This window comes from Cavia porcellus, unplaced genomic scaffold (genome assembly GCF_034190915.1).
Source record: "Cavia porcellus strain 051 isolate PalLab524CR breed Dunkin Hartley unplaced genomic scaffold, mCavPor4.1 scaffold_6, whole genome shotgun sequence".
NCBI classification, from domain to species: domain Eukaryota; kingdom Metazoa; phylum Chordata; class Mammalia; order Rodentia; family Caviidae; genus Cavia; species Cavia porcellus.
The window spans coordinates 57,670,010-57,684,404 of record NW_026947489.1 but is presented as its reverse complement, the minus strand read 5'-3'; the positions used below and the strand labels follow the sequence as shown (position 1 = coordinate 57,684,404).

At 44.0% G+C, this 14,395-nt stretch overlaps 1 protein-coding gene across 4 annotated transcripts in view; it reads right to left on the bottom strand.

The window, feature by feature from the left end:
* The window catches only part of Galntl5 (polypeptide N-acetylgalactosaminyltransferase like 5), a 28,553-nt gene that overhangs the window by 7,750 nt on the left and 6,408 nt on the right, over nt 1-14,395 (bottom strand). For all 4 annotated transcript variants that reach the window (XM_063250776.1, XM_063250777.1, XM_063250778.1 and 1 more), the window contains 3 exons: nt 8,392-8,512; nt 5,568-5,734; nt 2,887-3,009 (listed from right to left, as the gene is read on the bottom strand). In XM_063250776.1, the coding sequence (XP_063106846.1) occupies nt 2,887-3,009; nt 5,568-5,734; nt 8,392-8,512 (411 nt within the window). The remainder of the gene's footprint in view (nt 1-2,886; nt 3,010-5,567; nt 5,735-8,391; nt 8,513-14,395) is intronic.

Genomic DNA, 14,395 nt, shown 5'->3' with positions numbered 1-14,395 from the left:
CCAGCTACTCCAGAGGCCGATGCAGGAAGATCACAAGTTTGAAGCCAGCCTAGGCAACATAGTGAGACACTGTCTCAAAGTAAAATGAACTGGGTGGGGTGGTACATGCCCATAATTCCAACATTTGAGAGGCCACCAAGGTAAGAGGATTGATGTGAGTTCAAGGCTAGCCCGAGCTGCATTCAAGACCAGTGAGACCCTTTCTCAAAAAACCAAAAAATTAAAAATAAAATTATCTAGGCAGGTAACCCTGTGGTAGTGCCCCTGTCCACTGCACATAAGGTCCCAGTATAATCCCACTACCACACGCACAAATACAGAGGCACCTTCAGCTGCAAGGATTGGGCTTCTGTTGCTGGGGGAAGAAGTACTGACTGCTAACATCCACTCGAGTTGTTTGTGTCAAATGAGGTCGTTCAGAGAAGACTCCATGGAGCTGATTTCAAGCAGCCAAAGTTGCCCAGCCCCTCTTCTAGGTGACTTAGGGGAGAAGTCCCCAAGCCAAGCCTCCTCCGTGTTTCCAGCCCTTCTGTAGGCACCCCATCACCACCCGCAGCACCCGCAGGAGCTGGGGCCACGGTGAGCCGTGCACTCCGGGGCTCTAGGCTGTGCCCTCCTTAGTGTCGTCTCAAACAATCCCCTTCTGCCCAGGCCCTGGAAAGATTGTCTCTCAGGAAACTGATCCCTTCCCTCTACAGTTTAAAACTCGAGATTACAGAGGAGGACTGTCTAAGGAGGGCACAGACAACCACCTGCGCCATCCTCTCTGTGAGAAGTCTCCTTGTGCGAGCATGCAAGTATGCCCTTCCTGCTTTGGTCTGGAGAGACTTCACCTTGGAAGTCACCCACTTCCTGTGCTCTCCTAACTCGCTGCAAACAAGAAATCTTCCTCCACTTTTTTATCTCCAGGTTAGACTCTTTGTCATTTGCCTTCTTTTCCTGCAGACCAGAAACACAGCCCGCCACACTGTGGGCAGTGTCAGTAGCCAGGTGGACTGACCAGTGTTTATGTTTGGTGTTTGGGCTCAAGGGACCCTTATTTTACTTTATGATGGCCCAGGGCACAAAGGCTCATGCGATGCCCACTAGTGTCACAGTGTAAAACCCAGGGCGGATGACCCTGGTGCCATTTCTTAGCATGTGGGGCGTGTGGGAAAGCACACAGCACCGTGCAGATGGGCTCAGCACTTCCTGCAGTCCCAGGCCACTGCTGGGGCCTTGGAAGGCATCCTCGGCTAATGAAGTAGGACAGGTGTAGGCTGCACTATGCTTGCTGTGTTTGAGGAGAAGCAAGAAGGCCAGGAAGGCCAGGCGTGGTGGCACACCCCTGTGATCCCAGCACTCAGAAAGCTGAGGCAGGAGGATTGCTGCAAGTTCCAGGCCAGTCTGGGAAATGGAGTTAGTTCAAGGCCAGCCTAAGCCGCATGGTGAGACTCTGTTTCAAAAAGACCAAAAAAAAAAAAAAAAAAAAAAAAGGATGAGGAGGAGGAGAAAGAGGAGGCCAGGAGGGACAGGAAGTAGTCAGGCTTTGTTTTTTTGTTTTTGTTAATTTTGTGACCAAGTTTGAAAGAGAGCAGGGAGCAAGCCCTAGGAGGCTGTATTAGAAACAGAGTCATGTTCCAAAAATGCAAATGCCAGTGACTCAGCAAGATAACAACTTCAAATAGAAATGCATCTGTCAATACTGTGTGCAAACCTTCAGTGGGTAGTTTATTCCATGTAAATTGCTTCCCCTGGGGATGATAAAAAGGCAGTTAAAAGGATAAATATACATGGACCACACACGGAGGGTGATAAATAAATCCTCGATTGAATGAGTGAATTAATGAATACATTAATGTTACATCACCTGCCCACACAACAGAACTCCATAGCTCCTGATCTGGGGGTGCCTGGTTCAGGCAGCGTCCAGCAATCACTGGGGTGGTTGGGGACAGGATAGCCAGACAGGTAGATAGGTAAATAGATAGAGGGTAACAGGCACAAGTACAAGGAGAGATGGATGGGTAAGACCGCAGTCATGGTCGAAGTCTTTAAAATAACAAAATTAAATGTACACAAAACCTACAATCACAAGAAAATATCTGTTCTCTTGAAATACAGATGTTTTGGAAAACGGGTCTCGCTTTAAGACACAAAGAAAAATTTTAACTACAGTATGATCAAGTTAGTGATAAAACAAAAGATTATATTTAAAATTCTTTTATTTTTTTCCCTTAGGTTTAAAAACTTTTAATTTCAGTTTTTTTTTTTTAAAGTGATCTAAATTAAAGGGGAAACCAAGAAAGATTCCCAGTGCCTGGACAATTTATCGAATAATTTTATGTAATTTCCAAATATGGATCATCAATCTTATGTAGTTTTTTAGTAAAAAACAAAAAACAAAACAAAAAAGCACCCACCAAAAATACCATATTGTTTATTCTATGATAAGAAGAAGGCAAAGTATAAGAAAACAGTCCAGAAAAAGAAAATCATAAACTAATTTTACTTTTGAGCACAGATGCAGTGTGTTTGTACAGGGCTGAGGAGAGCCAGGGAGGGGACAGACACGGTTAACATGTGTTGCTGTGCAGAGAGGAAGCCTTTGCATGGGGCCAGAACTGATTCCATCCCGGGCCCAAGCTCCCCCTCCACCTAGTCCCAGCATTCTCCTGGGTCTTCAGCACCCAAAACACATCTCAGTGTTCGGGTCTGGGGAACTCTGCCTGTGCCAGGGCAGACATGATGACCCGTGCAAAAGAACCTTCCATCTGAAATGGCAGACAGGCATGTTTAGAAGCACTGTGAGACTAAAGGCTGAAGCCCGCAGCCATGGGAAGGACCCTAGGAGGATGAGCACGTCCAAGGCCAGCTAGGTGGTCACATCCCCAGCAATGTCCATACCTGAGGCGTACCATGCTCCGATCATCCGTGCTCGAATCAGCCCCTCTCTCTTTTTGTTTCTTACCAATTGAACCTTGTCTCGAAAGCTTTCCAGATAATAATTGAGCTTTGATTTCAAATCATCTGGAAAAAAACAACCAATACTTGATAATTTATAAACTGCAATGCAGAAAATAATTTATCATCCTCATCGATTCCTAAAAACCAGGCCATTCCACAGAAGTTCTAACTTTAAGTTTCTAAGTTGTTAGAGAAATGTCTTTTTAAAAATTGCTATTAAAATTTTCATAGGAAAAAGTATGAGCGAGAGTGCTTTGGTGCAATCTGATTTTGCTACTAATCACACAAACTGCACGATAATCACAATGCTTTTAACTTTGTAGTGATTCTTAGGATAGTTATCAGACTACTTGAGCCCTAAATTCCTTGTCTGTGAGAAGGGTTGCTCACCATGCTCCTGGCAGTCCTCTAGGGAATCTGGCACCCTAGAGTCACTCAGTATTTGGAGACTGAGGTGAGGGGAGATGGATACAGGTTTCCCAGAGTTCTAAATCCTGAGTCCCAGAAGTGAGGAGCAGAAAGCGCAGGTAAGGACCTGATTCCGACAAGGACATCACAGCTCCTTGTGGCCAAAGCCAGGATCCTTTTCCTTTAAGTGCCAGGGCCTGCAGGGAAGGGTGCAGGCTGCTGAGGCACAGCTGCCTGCAGACCTCTCTGTCGGTCAGAGAGGGCACTCTGGGAACCGGACCTTGGAGCAGATGAAGCCAGGGTGGGTGGCACTTGTGGCTGACCCAAAGTGGGGGTTTGCTAGAGATTTCAGACATCCTCACACTGCTAGCTGGTGATCAAGGGGGCCAGGATGATAGGAAAGGTGGACGATGGCAGGTGATACAATGTCATTTGTGTAACTTAGTGGAAGCAGGTCCCCAGGCCTCTGTCCCCTGCTACCCTAAGCAGAGGGAGTCCCCTGGAAGAAGAACTCATGTACAACAGGCTTTGGTCCAAAAGTGTCCTGTGATTCACAATGAAGTCATTGAGAACTAAAGCAGGTGTCCACCCTGAGCCCATCAGAACACAGCAGCCTGTGTCTGCATTTGAGGTTCTGTATGGGCCAAGGCCAAGGGCCAGGGAAGCAGAAGTAGGTGTTGGTTCTGCACTACACTCAGTGACCCCACTAATCTCTTATGCAAAGGACCAAAATGCACAATGAGTGTATAAGCAGGTACAAAGGATAGGGAATGAAAATTTGTGATTTTCTCCAAATACATTTGTCAAAATTTAATCCTCAGAACAGTATTTGAAGATAGGGACTTCAGGAGGGGTCAGTTATGAGGGTGGGGCCCGTACAAACAGGATCAGTGCCCTCAAAGGAAGAGACTAAATAGCTCTCTGATTTCTCTCTGCCATGTAAGGACACAGCAAAAAAGACATCTGTCTACAACCAGAAAGAGGAACATGACGTTATGGGCACTTGGTCTTAGACTTCCCACTTTTAGAACTGTGAGGAGTAGATGTTTGTTGTTCAAGCCACCGCCAGTGTATGATGTTTAAGAGCTGTCAAGCTAAGACACCAAGCATGTCTCCAACTCGTAGTGAGAGTCTACGAGACTGGCAGAGGGGGCTTACGGTCCTTCTTGGAGCTGCATCCCCTGGGGGGACCCTTGCACTAGGAGCTGAGCCCATATGTGGCTTTACTGTGGCTTCTTTTTTTTTATTTATTTATTTATTTATTTTATTTTTTTTTTACTGTGGCTTCTTGCCAAACACAGTTGTACAAGCAGCGGAGGCATCAGGACAATTTTCCACAGTCTTTTCATGTACAAGTCTGGAAATACAGAGTCCTGTGTCCTTCTACGATGTTGATGCCCACGGCAGTGAAGCGAATATGTGAGAGGACACACTCACAACATAAAAAATTCCAAATAAAGTGACCTTAACTGAGTCACACTCTGGAGCAACCTAGCATCACTCTCTACAGGTTGAGCTTGTGGGATGTCTTCTTCTGCTCTTTCCTCTTCCAGCTCACCACCATCAAAGACTATAGCATTGCTCTGGCACCCCTGGCTGGCTTAAGGCTCACATTCAGTTGTAAAACAGACAACTAATTTTAGATTCTAAGATGCTTCACTAGATTTTGTGCTTATATCACAATTCTTTTAAACCAATAAGCTTAGAGGAATAAGCACCTTAATATTCCTTCATCCAATAGAGTTCTTTTATGTATAGTAAACCTGGATCACGTCATTTCCTCAACAATTCTGCATATTCATGAGATAAATCCAAATAATCCCCTTCTTGAGTAGTTTCCTTTTATTATCGCTGGCTTTATGCCCCTCTCACCCTACCAGCTCTACACTTGTGCATAAACTACACCCAGTGCCTTCTCTGGTCTCCAAGCCTTTACAAGGTGGTGCTTCCTCTGTCTAAAACACCTTTCCATCCTCTGCAGCTGGATAACTTCAAATCATCCTTCCATCTTCCATGTATGCTTCATTTCTTCCAAAGCCCTATCTAAACACCAAGCCGAGATTCCTAACTGACCTTGTGGGAGCCCCATCAGGAGAGGGACCAGGTCCTCTGTGTCTCCCATGCGCACCCACCAGGAACAACCTGTGGAAATAGTGCCCCACCCACTAGGCAAGGGCTGCTTCCCAAGGGGCAGACAGTCAACGTCCACTTACCAAACTTGCTCATGTCATCCACCAAAATGATTTCTTCAAGGAGATAAGGTGGCGTGAGATAGACAACGCTGGACACCGTCCGAAGTAAGGCATTAAATTCTTCATTATGGAAGCAAATGATAACGCTGGCCGTCGGTAAGTGAAGTGGGTAATGTCTGTGACGGCAACTGCCACAATAAAGGAGGAAAAAAAGGAATTATCTAAAAGGCTTGCATGTTCAGGCTTTTGTTCACATATCTTGCCTTATCTTCACCCTGTCCTTCAACTGATGATTTTGACAATACAATAATAAAAGGTCACCTAAAAATCTAAAACTTATGATTGTGCAAAATGGGAATATTAACTTCCATGTTTTTCTAATACTTTTGAAATTGTTTCTTCCTTCTTAATTGTTCTTTCCTGCACTCTATTTTGATCATTTAGTCCTACTTTATAGCCTAAATGCAAATTATAGGTTAGCTTCAGTGCTTAAAACAAATCACTAAACTTATACACACTGAAGGTTTGCGTTAAATTTATTACTGGCAAAAAAAATAGACAAATAGTAGCCAGGCGTGGTGGTACATGCCTATCATTCTAGCACTTGGGAGGCTGAGGCAGGGGGGTTGTTGTGAGTTCGAAACCAGCCTGGACCACAAAGTGAACTCAAGGCCGGCCTGAACTGCATGGCGAGACCCATGCAGAAAGAAAGAAAGAAAGAAAGAAAGAAAGAAATAAAGAAAGAAAGAAAGAAAGAAAGGAAGAAAGAAAGAAAACAGACACACAGACCAATGGAACAGAATAGAGAAGCCAGAAACAAGTACTGTGCTAGTAGTACTGGGCTGATTTTCAAGAAGGACACCAAGAGCACACTGTGGAGAAACAGCAATCTATTCCTAAGTGGCACCTGGGAAACTGACTACCCACACACACGGAATGAAATAAGATGCCTGTCTCATACTGCACACAAAAAGGGACTCCAAATGCATCAAAGTTGTAAACCTAAAACCTGAAACTCTAAAGCCATCAGAGAGCACATAATGGGAAAAAGCCATGACCTTGGTCTAGGCAATGATTTTTTTGGATACGACTGCAAAGACACAGCCACAAAAACAAAAAATAAACTCACGAGGCTGCATCAAACTAAAAATCACCTGCGCAGCAAAAGGAACAACCAGCAGAAGGGAGCAACCACCCGCAGAATGAGGGAAAACATTGCAGATAATGCATCTCATAAAGGGTTAACATCTATATGCAGTAGGGAGAAAACAAATCTCCAGATTTTTAAAAAATTCAGTGATCCCTTCCGTGATGTGTTTCAAGGGCCACCCCACACGTGTGCAAATGGTTGTCAAAAAGTGAAAGCTAGCGAGTGTAGGTAAGAATGGGGGAAAGGGGAACTTTACACGCTGCTGATGGGAAAGAACACCACCCGCCATGGACCCGGGTGCTCGCTCCACTGGGGGGTGTGCACCCAAGGGTGCCGGAGCAGTAGGCTGGAGGCTGCTTGTACTTCCCCGGGCTTCAGAGCATTGTTCACAACAGTCAGGGCTCACCATCAGCCTGAGGGCCACCCATCGATAGAAGACTGACGAAAATGCGGTGCCACACACAGTGAAAGGGTGTTAAGCCTTTAAAGAAAGACGTTCGGTCATTGATCACATGGATAGACCTTGGAGGATCTCACCTGAAGTGACAATAATCCAGGGACAGAAACGCAAATACTGCAAGATGTCACTTGTGAAACAAATCAGTCAGGAAAGTGATAAATCGGGTATGATTTTACTTATCCAGGGTCCCTGGAGCAGCCCAATTCTTAACACAGAAAGGAGCGTGGTGGTTGCAAAGGTACAGGAAAAGAGGAAATGGCAGATGGGAGTTGTTTGTTGAGTTCAGAGTTTCAGTTTGGGGTGATGGAAAATTCTGGAGATGGATGGAGTGATGTTTGCACACCAGTGTGAATGTGCTGATACCACTACATTGTATCTTTAAAAATGGCTATAATGGGAAGGGGATATAGCTCAGTGGCACAGCACAAGTCTGGCAAGCACAAGGACCTGAGTTCAGATCCTGAGAGCCCTCCTCCCATGGCTATAATAGTAAATTGTACATTATGCATTTGCCACAACTTTTAAAAAGTTATGAATAGAAATGATTGAAGGAACAATGAAAATGAAGCAGCAGTTTCACTGCACAGGGAATCTGCCCCTCTTTGTTCATTGTTCGGATTGCTGTGATGGGATCTCCTCTGTTTCTGTGTTTTTATTCCCCCTAATGAAATGTGGGGAGGAGGCTTTCAGCTCTGATTCTCCTACCATTCCCTCAGTCTTTCTGTTAGGACAGAAACTACCTGATTGTCAATTGTGGTGGACTGAAGACATGATGAGAGTAAAAATTTGCAGCAGTTGGAAGAAAAAAAATAGGTAGCTGTCTGCATCATTTTCTAGTGGGATGACCCCTCCCATGGGCTGGAACCCCATTTGTTGATTAACAAGACCCATCTAAGACACTGCAGATAGAGATGTGCTTGCTCTCTGTCACCCACTCTTATCTTGAAATAGGACCTATATCTTGAAATAGGTCCTATCTTGAAATAGGACCTCAGGGGGCTGGGGATTTAGCTCAGTGGCATAAGCACCTGCCTTGCAAGCAGGCGGTCGTGAGTTCGATCCCTGGTACCGATAAAAAGGAAAAAGACAACAACAACAAAAAAATCTAAGGAAGAAATAGGACCTCAGTATTACTGACTTCAAATCCCAAAGATTGTCTTACGTGTAAGACTTTTAACGTGCTGATGTTAAATTGGCTCTGTAGCTGTTTTGGTTTGGATGCGGTAGGAACACACCTTTTATCCCGGGTGTCCGGCACCTCTCTGTCGTGGCCCAGACTTCTACTGACAATGACATTAAATCCATACTCTAAATATCCGTTGAAAAGCTCCGGGTCTGAATAATTAATATTCTGATCTGCAGGAAAAGGTAACAAGAGTTTCGTGAATAAAGGCTGACCATTGTCGCAGAGAGGCCAGGCAGCGGGAAAATTCCGTCATGAGGTTTCTCCTTTTTGTGAAAAGTCCAGTCATTTGCTTGGAAATGAATCCACCCCGGATGAGGTTAAAGGTGGGATCACAAGGTATTTACACAAGCCAAAGCACGTTTAAATCACTAGGTCTTGTGGGAGGAAGTCAGTCAGAGTCCTCAGTGTTAGTCTGATTGTCAACTACAGTGCAAGTTGTCAGAACAGAAAGATTTAGGGAATGTGGGAGAATCAGTGCTGAAAACTACCTCCTCACTCTCATTGGGAAATAAACTGCTCTAACAGAGAACAATCGGATCACAGCAATTTTAGCGAAAATTCCCCATCCAAAGATAAAACCTCTAGGAGGGGAAAACAAAACAATCACAAAAGAAACAAAAGGAATCAACATAATTAAAAGAATGTCCAAAGAATACAGGAGTCAGAGTATCATTTCAAGAAGTGTGCAATTCCCTGGAAGATGTGGGAAGTTATTTTATACTAATAGGTGAAATCACAGTGGAGATTTAGTAGTTATGGCATCAAATATGCTGAAGCAAAAGGAATAAATATCAACAGGAACTGTCACAGATAAACAATAACGGGAAGCTGGGTGTGGCAGTGCATGCCTGTAAGAAATTACACTCGGGAGGTGAGGCAGGAGGATCATTACAAATTCGAGACCAGTCTGGGCTACAAAGTGAGCCCAAGGCCGGCCTGAACTGCATAGCAGGACCTTGTCTCAAAAAAAAAAAAAAAAAAAAAAGAAAGTAATAAGATAATTTAAGAACAACTCTGAATTAGAGAAAAAGAATTCAAATAGTATAATGAATTATAATGAGTTACTTCCTTGGTGAACATATACTGTACTTTGTCTTCTAGACATTTTTCCCTCAATGCCTAAGGAGTATTTTTGCAAAATAGATATAGCACTTTATGCGCTATAAATAAAGGAGGATCTTGGTAGCCCCATTCCTCCCAATTCTTGTCTTGTACAACTAAAAAGTCCTGTGCCCAGCAAAACAGATGAAAGGTGAAGAAGGAAGCCACTGCTCAAGGACCCTCTGTGTAACCACCCATGAATCTCGGGAAGGGCGCAGCAGAAGCCTCCAGCTAGATCCACTTGCAGGCAATAACAGAAAGTCTCTGGGATCCTCCCTCATCCAGGAGCTAGACAAGGCGGGCTTGGTGAGAGCCTCAGCACCTGGGCTGCTTGCCACTCTGCCCCAAGGAAGCAACTCTCCTCTCTCTGGCCCTGCGAGGTCTGGAGGATGAGCAGGACCCACTCCCATCCCCAGTTACCTCCTGGTAGAGCTGACAGGCTGAGCTGGGAACTGGTCCTCCGCAGCTTTGCCTGGTGGAGGCAGGGGCTGCCCTGCATCCCCAGCAGTGTCACTGGCAGGTTGAACCAATGAGCCTGGGCCCCGGGGGGGAGGGGGGACCTGTACTTCTTCCACTCTGCCCATCCTAAGCAAGGCAAGTTACACAGGGGTAGACTGAGTGGACCCAGCAGGAAGCCACACACACACACTCCCCAGGTCCTTGGGCTGCATCTCAAGAGGGCCTTCTTTACTGAAAAGGAAGCTGACACTGGATGCGTCATATCACAGCATAGTGGTGATAAATAATAGAATCAGTGAGTGGGAGGGCAGATCAATAGGAATTACTCCCTGAAAGACAAAATAAACTGGAAAAAAGTGAAGAGAGTTTTAGGGAACTTCAGGACAATGTGGGAGCTGAATTTGTGAGATGGGCCCGGGGAGAGGACAGAGCAGGGCTGTAAGTACTCTGAGGAATCATGGTCAAAAGCTCCCTGAATGTGGTGAAGGATGGAAAGCTATGGATTTGAGAGGCCAAGCAAACCTTCAAAGAGGAAGTCAGAGAAATCCATGTCAACATGCATGATAATTTTTTTTCTTTTTAAGACAGGGTCTCGCTATGCAGTTCAGGCTGAACTTGAGCTCACTTGGTAGCCCAGGTTGGTCTTGAACTTGCAGCAATCCTCCTCCTCAGCCTCCTGAGTGCTAGGTTACAGGGGTAGGCCACCATGCCCCGCTAACATGCATTATGATTAAACTTCTGAAAGTTACAGGCAGAGAGATGATTCCAAGCACTGAAAGAAAGGAGCAGTCCACAGCAAATTCCATAGGCAGCAAAAATATCCTCCAGGAAGTACAGGAACATAATAAAACTCTCAGATAAAGGAAAAGTAGTATTTGTTACTGGAAAACCCACCCTTAAAAAATGATGAAAGTATAATCTCATCATTCTGGGAAGCTGAGGCAGGAGGATGGATCACAGGTTGGAGCCCACCCTAGGCAAGTTAGCAATTTAGCAAGACCCTGTTCTTAAATAAAAAATAAAAATGGAGGGGGATGTATGTCAGTGCAAAGGCCCTGTTTTCAACTACCTGTATGGGGGGGGGAGGGAAGAGAAGTGATTCTCTAAACAAAAAGGAGACAAGATAAAAAGACTTGGAACTTTAGAAAAGAGAAAACATCAAAATGGGCAAAACCAGGAATAAATAGAATATACTTCTCATAACATTTCTAATACTATCTGATGGCTGAAGCAAATATTAAGACTGTCTGGTATGATGCCACAATATGTAGAGGAAAACCCCAAAACTACCTTGTAACATGAGGAAGGCAGAGGAACTTCTTACACTTTCCTTGAAGCAACAAAACAGCAGCACAAGAAGACCTGTACATTCTGTATGTACAATGTGATACCGACTGCAAGCACTAACAAAACTGTGCAAAATGACATACAGAAAACACTAAGTCAACCAATGGAACTCTGAAATATTTTCAAGTAGTCACAGGAAGGAAAAATCCCAGAAAAATGAAAAGCAGAAGAAACAAATGATAAAAATGTTCAACTTAACCCTAATATGGTAAACAGTAATATTAAATGAAAATGACCTAACTACTAATGAAAGACTTAGACTGGCAGGGTGGATTAAAAATGTAATCCAGTGATATATAACCTGCAGGAAACTCAGTTCAATGCAATCTAGTTAGACTGAAAGAAAAAGGATAGGAAAAGATATACCACAAAACCACAAATCAAAAAAGTGGGAGTCGCTATACTAAAATCAGATAAAACAGACTCCAGCACAAATAAAATTAGTAGTGACAGAGTCCAATCTTACATACTTTTCTTTATATAAATTTTGAGATATCTCGCTACGCAGTCCAGGCTGGCCCTGAAGTCCTTATGGAGCCCAGGCTGGCCTCAAACTCACAGTGATCCTCCCGCCTCCATCTTCCGAGTGCTGGGGTTACAGGCATCCACCACCACGCCCAGCCCAGACATTACATACTGATGAGAGGTCGACCCACCATGAGGCCCAGGGGTCCTATATACAAATAAACCAAATAACAGAACCCAAAATACAAGAGGCAGAGGCCACTAAAAGCTGAAAGAAGAAACAGACAACCCATATCCTGGATTATAAAGTAAACCTCAAAAATGTAAAAGAATCGGGTGACTGGGGATTTAGCTCGGGGCATAAGTGCCTGCCTTGCAAGTGCGTGGTTGTGAGTTCAATCCCTGGTACCGATTAAAAAAAAATGTAAAGGAATTGAATCATGCAGTACATTTTCTGACCATAATAACATTAAACTGGATATCAGCAACAGAAAGACACAGAAAATCATCCAAATACTGGGCCGGGGATTTAGCTCAGCAGCATAAATGCCTGCCTGACAAGAGCAAGGTCGTGAGTTCAATTCCCAGTACCCAAAAAAAGGAAATTATCCAAACACTTGGAAATTAAAAAAGACACTTTGAAGTAACTCAGAGAAACTCTCAAAGGAAATATAAAAATACAGAAAACTAAATGAAAATGAAAATTCAACACATCAAAACATATAGGCTGCAATATTACGGTATCACATTATAGATCCAAATTGATCTATAGATTCAATGCAATTCCATTCAAAATACCAGTAGGCTCTTTAGCATAGAAAACAAAATTTGTTTCTAGAAGTATATAGATAAGCAAAAGGTCTAATAACCAAAACATTTTTTAAAAGGAGCCAGTGTAGAATTCGGAGCTACACAAAAGTGGTCACGTGATGGCAAAGTGGTCAAAGAAAAGGGCTTCTCTCTTACTCCCTCTTTGTTGGGGCAAAATATCCCACGCCCACAAGTTAAAGGAGGAAAGGTTTATTTTATGATTCCTTTTTTAATTTTTTATTTTTTGGTACTGGAGATCTAACTCATGATCTCTTGCTAGCCAGGGATACGCTGTGCCATGGAGCTGTATCCTCGGCCTGGAAAGGTTTATTTTAGCTCTCCGTCTGTAGAGCTTTTAGCTGACAGTCTGCTGGCCCCACGGCAGGGCAGCATGGCAGAGGAGAAGCTGGCCGTGGCATGGCAGGCAGGGAGCAGCAAGGCTTCCATTCTCCTTCACTTCTTATGCCATCCAGGCTTCAGACCTGTTGGTTAGAGCCTGTACACCCAGGGGGAGTCTTCCCTTTTCGTAAACGCATCATCCACAACCAGATCTATGTTAAATCTTTAGTCAGTGCACTAATCCAGTACCACATCCCCAAGATCCGTCTCTCACAAAAGCCTCACCTATGAGCACATGAAACTCTGGGGCGACATCTAGATATAAGCTATAGTGGGGAAAGGGTTTCAGTCAGTTGTGCTGGATCAACCGGATTCCCACCAGACAGAAATGAACCGTATCACCGAAGCCTCATATTATTACAAAGTTAACTCAAAATGGATCATGATTCTAGCATAAAGTCAAACATTTTTAAATTTCTGTAAGAAAATAGAGCGAGATTTTTGTCAACTTGGAGTAAGCAAAAGCTCCTGAATAAAATTTAAAAATGAATTATACAAAAGAATGTGGTAAGACAAGCGTAATCAAAATTTAAAATTGTAGCTGGGCACGGTGGTGCATGCCTGCGAGCACTCAGAAGGTTGAGGCAGCAGCAGGCACATGGCCGCTGATCCCCTCCAAGTCCTCCCCCTCACTTGGAGCACAGTGCGTCCCATCATTCTTGTCACTTTTGGAAGCAACGCTGAGAGTCCCCCTTCCCAGGTATTTAGCTGCACTGTCACGCCTGCCTCAGCATCCTGAGCTGATTCAAAACTCACCACCCATGGTCATTTTGACTTTGGGGAAGAGCCACAAGTTGCACAGGGAATGAGGTGACCTGGTGAATGAGGTAGATGAAGACACACTGTCGTGTTTCTACAGGTTCTTTCAATTGGGTGGCATTCCACAGGGGCATTTACTTTTATTTTATTTTTTGTCTCTTTGAGACAGGGTCTCGCTAGGCAGTTCAGGCTGGCCTTGGGCTTACTTTGTGGCCAAGGCTGGTCTCGAACTTGCAAATGATTCTCCTGCCTCAGCCTCCCAAGTGCTGGGATTACAGTAGTGTGCCACCATGCCCGGCCTTTACCATGTTTTATCAAGGAAGTTCACTGCATCAATTTGAATTGTAAGATAGCAGGATCAAGCTAATTACTCACCAATATGGGAATGGCTGCATAAAATCTGATATAGTCATTCTCTACCACTAACAATTGAGGCAGATCGATGTGTGTTTAGTTAGAAATATTAGTACAATATAAAGCAAATGGTATGTATGGAGAAGTTGGTAAACACAAGCATTTACCTCTTGAAGGTGAGAAAGGGAAGAATTTCTCTTGTGTATATCTGTGTGTGTGTTGACTGCTAACCTTGAGGGCCAATTTTCTTTTTTTAGCTTGTGTTTTTAAGCATCCTTAAAAATACTTATAAATAAATGATACTCAAGTCTATTAAACATGTTTCCAGGGTAGAGACAGTGATACTAATCCTTTGACTC